At 45.0% G+C, this 17,665-nt stretch overlaps 1 protein-coding gene across 1 annotated transcript in view; it reads left to right on the top strand.

The window, feature by feature from the left end:
* The first annotated feature begins 613 nt into the window (after positions 1-613).
* PARP1 (poly(ADP-ribose) polymerase 2) overlaps positions 614-17,665 on the top strand; it is an 89,019-nt gene continuing 71,967 nt past the window's right edge. Inside the window, exons 1-11 of the mRNA XM_086784532.1 lie at positions 614-773; positions 927-1,075; positions 1,518-1,567; positions 1,709-1,916; positions 15,061-15,241; positions 15,330-15,675; positions 16,022-16,217; positions 16,708-16,884; positions 16,969-17,029; positions 17,156-17,228; positions 17,347-17,598. Coding sequence (XP_086640658.1) covers positions 932-1,075; positions 1,518-1,567; positions 1,709-1,916; positions 15,061-15,241; positions 15,330-15,675; positions 16,022-16,217; positions 16,708-16,884; positions 16,969-17,029; positions 17,156-17,228; positions 17,347-17,598 — 1,688 coding nt within the window. The 5' untranslated portion in view covers positions 614-773; positions 927-931. The remainder of the gene's footprint in view (positions 774-926; positions 1,076-1,517; positions 1,568-1,708; positions 1,917-15,060; positions 15,242-15,329; positions 15,676-16,021; positions 16,218-16,707; positions 16,885-16,968; positions 17,030-17,155; positions 17,229-17,346; positions 17,599-17,665) is intronic.

Consider the following 17,665-nt stretch of genomic DNA (forward strand, 5'->3'; position numbering starts at 1 on the left):
GTCAACAAGAAGTAGTAAGCAAACTTGCAGCTGTCTAGACGAAGAATCGACAAACTGTCGAAGATGGTGTTGTCTTGGCCAACAATGGAACCTTGGAGAGAAGGAGCCGAAGAACAAACAACAACCAAATGTGCAGTCGTCCAGATGAACAACTGGACGGCTGCACCTGTCGGTAAGCCAACTTGCAAACCATCGAAAGCAAGAAGCAAGCGAAGGTAAATAAGCGCTAAAGAAAAGAACATACTAAAAAAAGGAAACGCAATACATGTGTCATATAAACATGCAATAGGAAACAAAATAGTTTTCTTTGAATTAATAAATTGATGCCTTAAAAACATTGGGGGCGCTTATTGGGTGCCAAATTTTAAAACACATTAATTAATTAGTTATGGCTTAGGTTTATTAATGTCAGGGAGCGACCTTAGGCAAGCGACGTGTCCAGGCTATCTTGAATCTTCCGATAACTACCTCAGTGCAAGGCCGAGAGAGAGAGAGAGAGAGAGAGAGAGAGAGAGAGAGAGAGAGAGAGAGGACGCGACTCGAACACATGTGCCCACACTTTCTTTAAAAATGGATATTTTCCAATCCCCAACAAAAGAAATTTAAAAATAAAAATAAAGAGAGTATATGTAAACGGAACTCTATTTTAAGGAGCCGACTCGGTTTAATTAAGGACTTGACAGAGACTGTTTGGGGCGTCACCCTTCTTCTTCAGCAAGCTTCTGCCTTACAAACACCTAGCATCCATCGCCATAGCTGAGACCTCGAAGCAGGTGATTGAATCTTTTTCTTTTTGCTTCCTGCGTTTCTTGTTGGCCACAGCAAAGACCTTGGAGCAGTCTTCCCCTTTTTTTTTTGTTTTTCCCGTTTCCTGCATTCTCTTGCTACCTGTTCTTGTTTATTTATTTATTTCTATCTTGCTCTAGCTTTTATGGCCGCCCCCCCAAAACCCCTGAGAGCAGAGTATGCCAAGTCCAACCGCTCTACCTGCAAGAGCTGTCAGAGCATCATCACTAAAGACTCTTTCCGGATTGCCAAGGTCGTGCCGGCCACACAGTTTGATGGCTACATGCCTGTAAGTGCCCTCAGCTTTCTGCATGAGTTTTATTGCAAATGTATGTATGTATGAAATATGGTTATGTTTGTTTGCAAATGTATGCATAAATATGGTTATGTATGTTTGTACGAATGTATGCATGTGTGTGTAATGACTATCAAGTGAAATTACATGTTTAAGCTCATCATGTAATGTCTACATATTATACACACACTTGTGAAAATATGTATGATACCCCACACAAATGATCATATACACACTAAGTGTATTTTCTGTCTACGCGCTTGTGTATGTATATATATGTGTACGTTAATGCACCACAATGCATATACATACAAACCTTATTGCATCACAACGTATATACATACAAACATACATGTGCATATATGCACACCATAAATGTATCTATGCAGATTAGTATGTATATGTGTCAACAGCTCTTTATTTTTGATGTTTGCAGGTCTGGAATCATGCGTCTTGCCTTCTAAAAAAGCGAGGGCAAATAAATTCGTAAGCAGAATGCAATTTGTGTTGGTTTTTTTTCACATTTTTTCTCTTGAGAACTGTACCCATCAATCAGGGCATTGATTTAGTGCAGGACAATAGCAAAATGTTGCGATTTTAACATGTTGTTAACTGCTTATTGTGCAGTCTCGATGATGTGGAAGGCCTTGATAATCTTAGATGGGAAGATCAGAAGAAGCTACGTGCCTATGTTGAAGGTACAACACCAATTGCAGATAGCAAGGGAACTGAAGAGGCTACCGGTGGTGGTGGTGATGGCGAGTATGCAATTGAGAATGCCAAAAGCTCAAGAGCAGCCTGCAAGAGTTGTAATGAGAAGATCGAGAAGGGACAGGTAAAAATTGAGCTCTTGGGCTGTCATGCTACAAGATTATGCATTGGAAGTTGCAGGCATTCAGTTCCATCAAGTCAGTTACTTTGCCACAGCTGACAGCCCGGTCCTAGATCCTAAACCTTTAAGTAAGGCACTTTTTGTTACCAGCATGTTATAGTACCGTGGAACTATGAGGATTAGGTGAGTGTTGGCCATTTGTCAGATGGAGTGACTGTGAGTCCTAGGGATGTGCATAAGTTGCATAAGAACATGCCCCTGCCTTTCAGCAAGAGTACCCGCAGACTTTGAGGATAAGAACAGTAAGAATGCTCTATCACTGACTAGGTTATTGCACTTGGAGCACTGTGTTATCTCTTTTCAGCCATTTTGCTTGTATCAGGAAAGCAGATACTTTGTAGTCAGTCACAATGTTAGATACTTAAGCAGAAGCAATTATCCTTTTACAAAGATATGATGCTCTGAATCGTTTAGACAGCAACTGAACAAGTAGGAGTGTGGGTCTGTTCTCTTTAGTGCTAGCCTTCATCATGGCTGAGTCTGCCCTTCACCGCTGGAGAAGTGGTAAAACAGGGGTCTTAACCTTGGTGTCCTGAACCCCTAATCCACCAGCTTTTAAGGGAACTAGCCTAAGGAATCAAATCCTTTGATGTTTCGTGTCCTAAATCAAACATTGAGACACCTCCAAGCAAAGTTGTGGGAAAGGGAAACAAAAGCGAGGAGACGAAATGGAAACACCCCAACCCCATCAGGGGGTTTGTCATTTAACAATGAACATAGACATGTCATAAAACCAAACCTAATGTAAAACCAAAAGATCCCAAGGGTCGATGAGACCACAAGTAATACAATGATACCAGATATATTGGGTCATGAAAGAATTGAAAAGGAAATGAAAACATAAAAAAATATAATATGGGTGCTTAAGGAAGCGTGTTTATGATTGATTGGTTGTGATTAGCTCCGAATTGAGACTTAAAAAAATGCAACAAACTTCTTTATGCTCAATACATAGTAGACATGTATGACCTAATCTACCATCTATTACTAGCATGAAATATGTACAGTGTTGAATAGACTTGACACAATAGCTCTTACAAACACATGAATCAAGATTCAAGCCACTCAATAAGAGTACGACAAATCTCCATTTCTGCCACCCTTTGCCGCTCCTTTACCCAAGCTTGTGATGAGATACAAGAACGCAGAGTGGATTGCTTTGATGCCTCCCCTGTACCTCTCGCATCTTGTGGCAGGAGGTCCTCATCATCGGCAATACGTGCCCTCTTCCTGCCTGTGGTGGATTGGGCTGAAGCCAAAAGACTTTCACCCTCATCTAGTGTACCTGAACCTGTAACATCTCCAATAAAAGCATCATGGAGAGCATCTTGCGTACTTTCACCACCTCTAACATTGCTTGCACCACCCATTGCAGGACAATTCTCCGCAATCAATTGGTCCCTCACAGCTTGTGGTATTTTATCACATGGACCACATTGATTGGTGCACCCGATACCTGTCATGTGCTTGATGACGCGAGTTATGGTGCTAGTGTACTGCTCCCCGCAATACTTGCATGTCCATAGCCGAGTACCTGACCCTTGCTGAGAAGGGGTGTTAACAACCCTCGGGACATTGGTGTGGATTGCCCAGTTCGGGTTAGTCTTGCGCGGCATGATGAAGTCTGGGTAGGAGAGAGAGCGAAGAAATTTGCTCTGCAAAGTTTTGCAAGTACACACAGGACACACGATTTTGCAAGTACACACAAAATGCTCAAATTTTGGTCGCTTATCTACAATCGCATGATCGCCACACACGCACCTCACCACACGCCACACATTTTTTATTTTTTAATGATTTCGTACGGATCCGTACAGTACGGCACCGTACTGTATCGTATCGTATGGCTGTACCGTACTGTACGGATCCGTACGTACATACGGCAGCAACCTTGCTTTGCACATGGCCATCCCGCAGGAGCCACACTCAATGATACACCATGAACATGGTAAAGTACCTGATGTATCATACCAACATACATGCATCTCATTCTGAGTCCCAAATGAAGCATAGTAGATCACCACTGCTATAGATAGAAAGAAGTTGCCTTTCGAACCCCATGAAGCTTCCGTGAAGATACCACTGATGACAGTGTCGAAAGATATAACCTTCAACCCATCTCTTGCACTATAACATTTCAAGTGCTTCTTATTCCTGGTCACTATTTCCTGTCCTTGGTGTCTTTTCTCGTGAGCTTCATCTTTAGCTTTTGCTCTTCACCTCATATAGGCAAAGACACACAATCCTGCACTGTCTCCTATACTTCCTTTTCACTTTCCACATGTTGAAGCTTTTGATGTAACAACCACGGACTCGCCTCCTTGAGAAAGTCGACGATATGCCGGCAATGGAACCATGAAACCGGCCTTCAAAAATCTGACGGGCGGTGGAACAAACACTCGCACACAAAACACTTCATCACCCATGAGACTTGGAAAAGGAAGACAAACAGGGGAGCTAGAATGCTCCTGCAAATAGTACAAGGACATCGATTGGCCCCAAAACGCAGTGGCGCCCCTTGCGGTATTTCTTTATTTGAACAAATATGAGTACAAAGTACAACTTGTCGAATCCTTTACCAATAGGATCCCTTTTAGCTTTTCACCCAGGACTTTCCAAATAAGAACTCTTGCTATTACAGCAAAGCCTTCCATAGAGAAGGCACACGTGTACGACACCTTCCTGCTAGAAAAGGTCTTCCCCATCTCTACCATGGATCCCACAACCCTTTCCCAAACAGCAGTAGGGCTGTACCAAATCATATGTCCTTCCTACCGGCACAGCCTGCATGTAACCTCGAGAAAACTATAACCTGTTCACATGAATCCAAAGACATGCTTTCCACACGAAACCAAAGACCTGTATCTGATAAACCATAGACTTGTATCCCATAACCATAGGCCTGTTTCCTCGATACCAAAGTCTTGCTTCTTCTCGAAAAACCAATGTCCTATTTCCATGGCAGATAAACCCACATATGCACCATCCAATCACGATGGCAAAAACCCATAGACCCGCTTCCATCATGCTGGTCTAAGCCTGTTCAGTCTGGTTGTGGAGATGCCTTAGCGATGCGGTCTGCTCCATGGTGCAAGAAAACCTGCCCGCTTGGCTGTCACATGCAAGTAACTTGCTCCACGACCACCAGTACCTGGCCAAATTCACTGCTGTGTGTCCATTGTCATGTGCATGATCAATGCCATGTACTTTCTCAGGGCTAATCCAGAAGGGGGCAGCCAGTAAAAGATGAGTAGAACCAGAATTTAGGAGCCTCAGGTGCAGAATCTGTGGTGGACTTGGAGCAGGGCATAGGGATCATGGAGGAGGATGCTGTCGGCTGGTTCTAGGAGCTGTCGGCTGATTCCAGAGAGCAAAGGGCTGAAGCGCATCATGAAGACAAGGCGGCTGCCCACAAATAAAGGGGCTCTGCGTTTTTGTATTTATGCCAAGGCTGCTGGCCGACTGCTGGTCGGCCAGCTCTCCAAGGATTCCAAGGCCTATAAATAAGCACACATGCTCATTGTCAAGGCCATTCAACCCTCTAGGGGTTTGGGTCAGTAGGAGTCCCATAGGGGGACAGTTTTGGGTGTTATTCACCTTTTATTCAAGGCAGCCTAGGGCTGTGTGTAAGAGTACCTTTTTGTACTATAGCAATATATTGAATTTCTAGCACATCTCTCTCTCTCTACTCTCTCTCTCTATCTGCGTTTTGTACTATAGCAATATATTGAATTTCTAGCACATCTCTACTCTCTCTATATCTGCGTTTTGCATCAGCATGTTGCTAGTAGTGTTTAGGGCTAAAAGAAGACTCTCAGAGCTTTAGCGTGTTACATTGGTATCAGAGCATCAGGCTCAGCAATGCTAAACACTGAGTCAGTCCCATATGATGGTGTACAGGTCCAAGGTACAGGAAAGTACACGGATACGAAGCCCAAGGCAAGGAGCACAGAAGCGAGAAGAACTCCCAGGAGGTTTGTTGGTGGTGTTCCACAAAGCCAAAGGGGATGGCAGTCCTGTGAGCCAGATAGGTTCTCGGGCAACGGTCGCAAGGGAGGTTTATCCTCCAAGGGTTCATTTTCAGGAATGAAGACCAAGACAGTGTTCAGAGTCGGGGTAGGAATGGATTGTGGACTAAATGGAACAGACGCAGAGACCTTCGTCTGAGACAGAGTGGTTTGGAGAACAGGCCGGGCTTTCAGAGAAAAGGGTTGCGAGGGATGGATGGATGACAGAGGGACTTCGGGAAAAGGATTGGGATGATGACAGTCATCCAAGAGCAGGTTGGATTCCCGTCATCAAGTTTAGCAGAGGGGGATGTCATGTGCATGATCAATGCCATGTACTTTCTCAGGGCTAATCCAGAAGGGGGCAGCCAGTAAAAGATGAGTAGAACCAGAATTTAGGAGTCTCAGGTGCAGAATCTGTGGTGGACTTGGAGCAGGGCATAGGGATCATGGAGGAGGATGCTGTCGGCTAGTTCTAGGAGCTGTCGGCTGATTCCAGAGAGCAAAGGGCTGAAGCGCATCATGAAGACAAGGCGGCTGCCCACAAATAAAGGGGCTCTGCGTTTTTGTATTTATGCCAAGGCTGGCCGACTGCTGGTCGGCCAGCTCTCCAAGGATTCCAAGGCCTATAAATAAGCACACATGCTCATTGTCAAGGCCATTCAACCTTGTAGGGGTTTGGGTCAGTAGGAGTCCCATAGGGGGACAGTTTTGGGTGTTATTCACCTTTTATTCAAGGTAGCCTAGGGCTGTGTGTAAGAGTACCTTTTTGTACTATAGCAATATATTGAATTTCCAGCACATCTCTCTCTCTCTCTCTCTCTCTCTCTCTCTCTCTCTACTCTCTCTCTATATCTGCGTTTTGCATCAGCATGTTGCCAGTAGTGTTTAGGGCTGGAAGAAGACTCTCAGAGCTTCCGCGTGTTACAACCATCCTCTGCACTGCTTTCCCACACCTGGCGTCCATTTGACTGCCCAACTGGCTGTCCACCTAACTGAATGCTTGCCTGGCTGCCCACCTATCTGGTCGCTGGATGCTGGCAGCCTGTGCATATAGCACTCTTGATATCCATGCGTTGGCAGCAATCCATCTGGCGCCCAGAGCTGTTCACAGCCCACCTGACAGCGCCTAGCAGCAACCAGCGGCAGCAATAGCAGCATCACCCGGCAGCTGTAGCAGTAGCAGCGGCAGCAGTGGCTCCTGGCGGTGGCGGTAGCATCTCCTGGCGGCGGTGGCAGCGCCACCCGCCGCTTGTAGCCATACGTGCAGCAGCGCCACCCGCCGCCTGTAGCCATACGTGTAGCAGTGCCACCCGCCGCCTATAGCCCATGCGTAGCGGAGCTGATTCCATACGGCGACCACCTTGACGACTCCACACGGCGACGATCAATGGTGATCCACACGTCAACTTGCCTCTTCAGCTCGCCTCCCTTCTCTTTATAAGGAGGTGATGCGCTTTCTCAAAAACGCCAAAAGCAAGATTAAAAACGCATGCTTTTTTCAAAATATAATAATAATATTTTAAGCATCAAAGGTTTAAAAACCTTATAACTTTAAAATCCCTTTTGTCCCCTTTCACACTTGGGCTGGCCACTATTTATGAGTTTCCTTTTCATACCCAAACTTGATGCATGTTCACACTTGTCCATCCCGTGCCCGTGCCCACCTCCACTTGGTTGTTGTCCAGAGGGAAAAACACAGGGTCGTAACAATGGCTCTCTAGGATGGGAAAACAAGAGTGGACCACCACTGCAATCTATTGCCCTTCAGAAAAGTCGTGGCTTTTCTCACTTTCGAGGACTCCGTGTAATTTTCACCAGAAAAAGCAGCATCAAACTGTTGGAAAAAGGTAAGAGCCTTGAGCCTGTCTTTGGCCCCACTGAATGTGTCAAATTTCACTGTAGCTCCCCCTTCCTTATAATCCTTCGCCTTACCCATAGGCGTTGGATTATCGTAAGGAAGTGGCTTCACAAGGTTGCTACCCCCTGCATTCATGCCTATACTAGGGTCAACATTGCCAGTTCCCACACCTTGCATACCATGCAATCTTGATGATCCTCCCATGTTTCCAAACATGCCGCTATGCATACCGGGCTGCATGTCCCCATACATGTTTCCTTGCATTTTGGGCTGCATGTCCCCATACATATTTCCTTGCATTCCGGGCTGCATACCACTATACATGTTGCCTTGCATACCAGGCTGAAAACTACTCCAAAGTTCCCTTGCATTTCCATGGCTCCTTGAGGGTAACCCCGAGTCATAGATTGGAACACAGAACCGCCGCCAAAATAGCCTAAATGCATCGATTGTTGCAGAATAGGTGGTTGCCCGAAAAAGGAACTCTGTGCGTTTGCACCAAAAGGCACCACTGTTGCCCTGAGGTGGGTTCCTAGAACGCACCTTCTTCTTCTTCTTCTTAGGCTCAAAAGGGGCCCTCATAAATTCAGCAAACTTCTCACTTTGTGTGAGCTGCATGAGCACATCCATTGCCCCTACCAAACGGGCTTTGAATTGGGCATCATTTTCGTCTTTACTTGGCATATCTTCTGGCTGCATTACATCCTCATAACGTGCATCTGTTGCAGCCTGTTCTCCTACAAGTACATCCTTAGATTCAGTCCTCTCAAGAGTGGTCTCCTGCTCTGCCTCATCATCATAGTCAGTCATCCTCATAGTCTGACATCTTGTTGAAATTTTCAGCGACGACTTTCCTCAAGACAACCACGAGCTCACCCCCTTGGGAAAGTTGGTGATGGTCCCGGCAGCAACGGAACCTTGAAATTGGCCTTTAGTAGAGACTAAAGTGCGGTAGACTAGCAGTCACCCAAACATAGCTGTAAATTAGCAAATAAGACAGACAAAAGGGAGCTAGAGTGCTCCTACACAAAAACGACGACACCTATTGGCCCCAAAGGTTGGTGCCCCTTTCGGTATTTCTTTATTCACATTCAATGGAAGAGTTCAACTGAATACATCATGGCCATACATGGCTTATATAGTCCAAACTATCAGTCCTCTTGTCTCTTAGCATAGAGTTTTCACACAGCCCTGTGCCCAAAACACCACACTGTGATTCACCTCTAATCTGCCCAGACAGTACATCCGCGAGGCTCTGAATATGTATCCAATTGGCTCATGCACATAGCAAAAAACACAGCCATACATCAACCCGTAGACTCTTCCAAAAACATGTTAGATATGCTCCTGTTTCTGCCCTCTGGGGCTGCAAATCCCTCCTCTCACGAGGGACCAAGAGAAGCACTCCCGAGCAGCCCACGAGCCGGAGTAAGAAGAGCTTTAACCTGTGTGTGTCTGACACCGCCCACAAGCCTGTAAAAAGAAGGAGAGAGAGAATAGTGGCTGTCAACACTCCTCCCTGTTTCTCCTGCAACCTGCCACCCTCCACGAGAAAGAGAGAAAGACAGTCCTATCAGCCAGCAGTCCTGGCCACGTGCAGTCCAAAACTGTCTTCTCTGCAGTCCAGCCGGTCGCCTAGAGAGAGAAGGAAAACGTGCAGCTGCAGCCCCCATGTGCCAGCCTGTTGCAAGGAGGAAAAACACCTGCTGTGCAGCCCCTGTGCACTGCCTGCCTAACCAACGTACAGTCCAGCCCTGCTCTCTGTCCACTGCGCGTTTCTGCTGCAGCCGCCTGTGCACCAGTAAAGACCAAGCAAGTGTTGCTGCCCGACTATGTGGTTAGAGAGAGAAAAACCAGCCAGCGTTGCTGCTCGACTAGCCCGCCTGCTTTTCCACAATCCCCAGCACCTGCTTGTAACTCCAGTCCAGCCACCAGCCCCTCTAAAAGAGAAAAGCACACCTCTTTGCTGTAGCCGCCTGTATGCCATCCTTCTCCCCACGATCACCCGTCCATAGTATTTGACTGGCTTAGTATCTGCAGACACCCTCCGTGATCCAAGTCCTCGTCCTCTAGAGTAGGTAGCTATATGGGATCTCCCCCAAAATCATATGCAGTGCACTGCCTTCTCCTCGTCTTGGCATTGAAGTCTCCCACTAGTAAGACCTCTTCCAGTCTGAGGTACTGTTTAATCTCATTTGAGAGCGCATTGTATGGTGATGTCGCTCCTCTGGTCTTCTCCCTCTCCTCCACCTCCTCGATCTCCTCTCCATCCTCTATCTCCTGTGTATTCCTGGCGTAATGTGAGGTGTCTGGTTGAAAGTAACACACAGCGATGTACATAGTCTTGGCCTCTGTCATTTGAAATCTCACCCACATAAAACGGGCGTGTGGGTCTCTGCTGATAGAGAAAGAAAGAAAGTTATGCTATGTTTACGGAAGACCCGAAGGGCCTATGAGACCAAAAGTAATACAATGGTACCATGGATATACCGAGGCACGGAAAACTGAAAGAAAAAGTAAAATGAAAACATCTGATAGTACATGTGATCAACAGATGATCCCGTGTAGAGCGAGATATGCTGTGATTAACTAATGACAATACTCGCCTCGGCTAGAATCGATCTGATGGTGGAGTGAATGTCAGGCCTCTGTGTCATGTCGGCGGAGAACGTCTCTGTGTGGTGGAGGGACTTAATACTCTGGGTCGGGGGACATCTGGTTCGCATAATGGATCAAGCTCTCGTGCTCTTTGGGGCGTGGAGCTGGAGCATGGGTACAGGTGGTGGGCTCTGATTTCGTAGTAGAGGGACTGTTGTTGGCAGTGGATTCCGATGTGGAACAAAGAAATCTATGATGGAGCGTTTTAAATCCAAAAAGCATCTTTTTGATAATAAAAGCTCCTCTTTTTAGTATTTAGAAAGCTTTTAATCTTTTGCTTTCCAAAAGCTAGTCACATCATTCCAAGCTTGTAAGGTGGTCTTGCATTGCTATCTTGCCACGTGTCAATGCCACATCATCAGTGCCACGCCACTTTTTCTCCTCTCTTCCCCTCTTTTCCCTTTCAAAAGCTCTCTGTGCATTGCGTTTTTGCATATCAGCAGCTTGCATTTTGATGATTTGGTGACATCTCCCCAACTTATTAAACAGTTGTTCTCAATTGTTAGGTCTTGCTTTTCTCTGCTTTTTCTTCCTCTGTGGGGACTTAGCTCTTCTCTCTTTGGCTCGTGAGACATGGTTCTTCATGTAGAATGTCCTCTTCTCTTGTGCTTTTGATGCTTGAGTTGGTTGATGTGTTTACATTGCTTGAAGGTGTCCCTTGTGTATGAGTTGGCTACTAAGTTTCTTGAGAGCTCATGTGGGATAAATTAGTTTTGATGATGTGGCAACTTGCTAGGCTTTGCACTTTCTTAGCTTAGTCAACTCACGCCTTGTGCTCTTTGGCACCACATTTCTCAATACCCCCCCTTGGTGCCAAATCTTTGGGCTACTCAAGGTGATTGGATGTCAGTTACAAAGTCTTGTTTGACTTTACTTTCTACATTCCCCTATGTGCTATGAGCTTGGCCTATGTGCTACTTTGGCACTTCCCTTCCTTAATGCTACTTTGGCTCTTAGGTGAGGGATGAATTTTTAGCTTGGGTACATCATCGGTTCCAAAGGCTAGATACAAGCACTTTTTGTAGGAAGTAGGATTTTTTCACAACAAATTTTTTTTAAAGAATTGGGTAGTGGTTGGTAGCTTATTTGTTGCTTCGTTGATGCTTGATCATGTTTACATTTGATGTAAATGCACTCTTTCTTTGTTTATGCACACACAAAACAAATGAACAAATGAATGCACAAACAATTCCTTGGTTTTGACAGCAATTTCTTAGTTTGTACACCAGTTCCTATTGTGGTCCAAACTAACAGTATTCATATCCATGTACTCAATTTTGAGAGAGAGTTCCTATTGGAGTCCAAATTAATACTATGAGAGAGAGTTTGCACAACTTGAATGGTACTCATTGTGTGAATGAAGGACCCAAGTACATGCTTTAGTAAGCAGAAAGCATAGCTCAGAGGCCAGTGAGTATGGCACAAAAGGCTTAGAGGCTCAACAAGCATGGCTCAGAGGCTTAACAAGCATGACATCAGACAGGGATTCCAAGTTTACTTCCAATTTTTGTAGAGCATTATTCAATAACTTTGGGAGCAAGTTGCATTTGTCGAGTGCATTCCATCCACAGAGAGACGGCTAGACATAAATATACAATCAGCTAGCTTTGGAGGTTCTCAAATCGTATTGCCATGACAGGCAGCCAAAGTGGGAGCATTATCTTCCTTTGGCTCAAGCCATCCTCAACGACACTCATTCGTTTGGTCGCCAATTCTTATCACTTCACCGAAACATTTTGAGAGATCATGGAGTTTGTCAAAAAGCGCCTTGCCAAAGCACAGGAAGCATACACCAAGCAAGCCAACAAATCAAGATGAGATGTCAACTTTAAAGAAGGGGACTTGGTTTATCTCTAGATAATGAAGCAGAGATTGAAGCAAGTGGGCAAAAATTGTCCAAAACTCTCCTTTCGTAGCTTCAGACCCTTTCCTATCATTAAAAAGATAAATGATGTCTCTATGAGGCTTAAGCTTCTAGATAGTTGACTATGCATAATGTTTTCCATATTCCTTGTTTGAAGTCCTACATTGTTTTGGCTTTGCAGGATATTGTAGATGAGCAACAACCAGACGTGGTAGACGAAGGCGAACATCTCGCTCATGCTGCTCTGCAGTCCTTGAGAAGATAATGTCATCTAAGAAGATGAAGACGCATTTGCCAATGAGATCCCGGGTCATTGAGCTTGAATAGATTCTTCTCCACAGAAGGAAGCATGGATCCGATCGAAGACACATACAATTCTTCAGGAAGTTTCGAGACCGAGGTACCCATGAAGCAGCATGGCTTGACGAAGAGTTCTTTCCCGAGTACCCCGAGCTCTTGGGAGACTACTTGGAAGCGATGAACCTGCCACCAGGGAATGTCACATGCACCTTGCAACGGAGTGCTATGTGACACGTGCATAGTCCAAGGAGATGAACACAAGACATGGAAGAAGTTCCCAGGAGGTTGGTTGGTGGTGTTCCACAAGACCCAAGGGGAATGGTAGTCCTGTCAGTCGGATGCCACTTGGGGCATACCAAGAAAGGCTTCCCGGCAACGGTTCCAAGGGAGGATGATCCTCCAAGGGATGGAGTGAGAGTGCCATATTCAATACTCTGGAAAAGAAGACCAAAGAAAGTGTTTAGGTGTAGGGCAAGAAGGCAAGGGGACAAGGTGGAATAGATGCACGGATCTTCATCAGATTTGGAGTGGAATTAGAGTATAGGGCAGGGTTTTTAGTGAAAAGGTTGCGAGGAAGGGAAGGATGACAATGGGTTTGGGAGTCCATGAGGAGACAAGGGGATGATGATAGTCATCCAGCATTAGAAGTTGGAATCCCGTCATTAAGTTTAGGAGAAGGTTGTTGGCAGGGAAGATACTTTGGTGGGACCAGGTGGCTGTTGGCCAGCATATAAAGAGGATTTATTGCGCCTGCTATTTATAGGCTTGGAAGCACACGTGGACTGGCTGACTTGCTGTCGGCCAGGTCCTTGGAGACACAATACTTTTGTTGCAGCCGACAGCATAGCTCATGATTAGCATCTCTCACCTATTTGGGTATTAGGTCATAGACCTCAAGGAGTTAGATAACCTTTTATTGGGTAGCCAATGGCTTGCCATATTGTACTACCTTTTTGTACATTATGAATATACTGAATATTCAGCTATCTCCCTCTCTTTTCTCCATCTTCTACTTGCGTTTTGCATCAGCATGTTCCAAGAAGACTCCCAGAGCTTCCGCATGTGACAAGTGATAAGTTTTTGTACAAGGCCTCTTGTGCTTGTCAGGCGTTGGCACAATACTCATAGTTAAATATAGGATTTCATATTAACCCATGCCAACAAGCATCAATAAGTCACTTATTTCATGTGCGTCACTTGTCGGGCTGCCCTCACGCCAATAGCTACGACCAATTGGACATGTGACATACTCCCTCCTTTAAACTAGACACCACTCATCTCTTGGATCATAAGAAGCTCATCCCATGTTCAACCCCTTAAGACATTGTAAAGAGCTCTTATCTTCCAGTATAAATTGTTCACTTGTTTTAACATCTCTAGAACAGTCCTATTCTTGAGTGCAAACTTACGATTCCTAATGGTTTTGTGGAGCATACCGACAAATGAAACCTTTACTCTTGGACAACCCGTCTTAACATTGTGGCTCCAAATGGGACCCAAGATGAGGTTGAATGGCAGTCGGAGATGGGGTGATTGGGTAGCAAATTCTAATATTTCTGCTGAGTCTACACCATCGATGGTGGCATTGACTAGAGTGGCAGACTTACATGGTCTAGTTATGGCCGCCCCTCGTCTCCAAGCCTATATAAATGCACTATGAGGCCTGCCTCTACACAATTCATTTGTCATCACTGTGTTTACCCCTTTACCTTACAACCACACTCTTAGCAATTCTCAGAGCCATGTAAGCCAATGATGGCCCTGGATAATCTTCATCTATATGATTATAATGCGACAAACAATCTGCAGTCGCAGAACTACTGACTGCACTCCCTCTGTGGGAGTGCACAGATGTCATTGTCTTCTATTGTGCTTAAGCTATGTTTTTGATTCTGCATTTTATGAGTGTTCTAAGTTACCATTACCATTGTAGGTTAACTGATTATTCTCTTGCGGGTTATCTTGCTCCCTTTTTTCTTCTAGAGAAACCTTGAGCCCATGCCTTACTATTCTTCTCCTAGCCCTATCTTACCTTAGCCTTTTGGGACATAACTACCTTCGGCCATAAGAAAATCTTGTTGACTGCCTCTTCGCCTAAGAAAAGAGCAGGAAAATAGGGGCTGTGGCAAGTTAGATCGTAGACTCCATTCACTTGTGAGGAACAACCACAGAGGAAGTCTTAGCACTTGGGTTGGAGGTGATGCTTTTTTTTTTGGGGGGGGGTGGGGGGTGGGGGAGGGAAACTGATTTTGGGCACCTATCTGCTATTGATTTCTGCTAAAGTTGTGGGAGTCGCTAGCATCATGAGCAACAATTGCTTGAATTAAGATCTATTTTCCAAAAGTGCAATGTTCAATGTATTCTTACTAACGTTCATCAAATAGTCGACCTTTGTAGGTTCGCATATCCACCATGGTGAGTCCAGAAAGCGGTAAATTTCGCGGGAAAGTTCCAGCATGGAGACATGCAAAATGCTTTTTTGAGCTGGGTTGGTGGGAGCTGCCTATCAAAGAAATGCCTGGCTGGGAGGACCTTAGTAATGAAGATCAAGCAACAGTAAAAAAGCTGGTAAAGACAGGTATGGTGCTAGTCTGTTTTCATGTTTTGGATCAAGGGTTAGAACATCAGGTCTTGTTGCATTGATTTTGTTGTTTGTTTATTTGTAGGGTCTTCAAAGGCAAAAAGGACAGTTAACTTGGAGGAAGACTCTAAACAGAAGGGTACAAAAAGAAAGGCTAAAGGTCAAGATGAACCAACAGCCAAGAATGCCGCAGATGGCCAAAATAAGAGAGCCCGGAAAGGTGAAGCACAGCTGCCACCTAAGAAAGCCCAAGGAGCTGTAGACAAGGAGCAAAACACTGAGTATGAGAAGCATTTGGAGAAACAAAGCAAGGCACTTTGGGATATCAAAGACAACCTTAAGAAAAATGTAGACTCTTCTGAGATGCGAACGATGCTAGAAGAGAACGGGCAAGACCCAAGCGGTTCGGAATATGATTTGAGGGAGCGTTGGTAAGATGCTTGCCATGATGTTTGTATGCTTTAGAGTTTTATCTGTGGGGTAAGACAAGCAGTTTTGTGAATTTTGTACGTAGTGCATGCTAAGAAATAAATAGAGAAGTAGGGGCCTGTGAGAAACCAAAAACTGAGTTTGTCAGGGAGTTGCATCCTGCATGCTAGGGAAATAGTCAGGGGAACTAGGCACCAGGGAGAAACCGGAAACTCTGAGTTTGGGCAGGGGTGCTCGTATTCATAGAATTGCTAGATATAGCCCAAGTTTTGGTAGGAGGGTAAGGGTGTTTTGAAACAAATGACGCTCATACTTTTCTAAAGAGTTTTTGGTTCATGTGATTGTTAGTGCCGATGGCATGTTATTTGGTGCTCTTGGAAAGTGCACTACATGCGAGGGTCCCCTTGAGTATCATGGGGGCCAATATAGGTGTAGAGGAAACCTCTCAGAGTGGAGCAAATGCACGTACACAACTCGTTCTCCCGAGCGGCTCAAGGGCAAATGGAAAGTACCTGCAGACTTGGATAATGACTACTTGAAAAAGGTTTTGAGCTTTATTGAACCCTACTCTAAGGGCTACTCTAAGTGTTTGTTCCATTACAATAGAAGGTACAAGAGCTATGAGGATAGGGGTGACCGAGGATTGGTGTGATATATGCTAATATTTTTTGTGATACATAGAGAACTTGTGTTGTGATGAGCGCACAAGCTCCCTTTCTGTTTACAGCTAATTATTACATTTTAAGGCTTGATCCACATCATTTGGCACGTTACTATGCTTAATCCACATTGTTGGCACCTTAATCGTGCATTTTTCTGCCTAATCCTGATGTAAAGGCACCTTACTATGATGCTTATCTACAACATAGAGGCAACTTACTATGCATAGTCCATATCAGAGCTCACCTTAATTATGCATCCATATTGTAAAGACTCCTTACCGAGCCTAAATCCACATCATGCTTTTCATGCGTCATCCACATAATAAATCCACCTTAATTGTGCATTTGAGGTCATTGTGTTATGCATTGCAGTGGTTCAAAAGTCAGAAGGCAAAAAAGGAGAAAAGGCTTTTGCTGGCTAAGCCTTCATCAGGGAATGCATCTGCAGAGAAGCAGGGTGAAAGTTCTGGAAAGAAAAATGTTAAAGGCAATTTAAAAGGAGGTGTATTGGAGGGGTTGAGGGTTGTGATTGTTGGCAAGAAGATTCAGGTTTATTTCTGGCGCTGTCTTACTAAAAAGGACACTCTATCAAGCTGCTGCAAGGTATTTGAATGAGGGGCTCTTTTTGTGCAGGCTAAGTGGAAACAATTGATCCATGCTGTAGGTGGACAGGTTCTCAAAGAGATAACATCTGGTATGCCCTTGGTTTTAGACCTTGCATGCATTAACACCTCTTGGTCTGGTATGCCCTTGGTTATAGAACTTGCATCCATTAACACCTCTTGCTCTGCAATCTCTTCACAACCTACTGTCTGTGCAGAAACTGATTTTGTGGTTACCACTGATCTCGAACTTGAGCTTGAGGAGAACAGGACCAAGTTACAAAATGCATTGTAAGTATGGATGACTGTTTTCACTCATGAGCTACATAAGGTGGCAATCAGCCCACTTATGCATAGACTTGAGCATATTGTTGGTGGCATTACGAGTGCTGACTGCAGATGCTTTCAGGGGTTTGCGAATACCCATTGTGAAGGAAGACTTCCTCACAGACTGCTTAGACAGAGGGGCTCTGGTGCCTGTCAACCAGTATGTGCTGGAGACTGCCGGAAAGTTTGCATCCATAGTGAAAGTGAAAGTTAAAGGGAGGAGTGCAGTGCACGAGGAGAGTGGGCTGCAAGATGTTGGCCATATTCTAGAGGATGGAAAGACTATCTTCAACACTACATTGAACCTTTCGGATCTCTCCACTGGTATCAACAGGTATGTGTCAGGGTTTTGTTATGATATCCAAAAACTCCAAAATGATTTCCTTTGAACAGGGCAAGCT

This window comes from Cibotium barometz, chromosome 47 (assembly GCF_041138505.1).
Source record: "Cibotium barometz isolate CiBa-2024 chromosome 47, ASM4113850v1, whole genome shotgun sequence".
In the NCBI taxonomy this organism is placed as follows: Eukaryota; Viridiplantae; Streptophyta; class Polypodiopsida; order Cyatheales; family Cibotiaceae; genus Cibotium; species Cibotium barometz.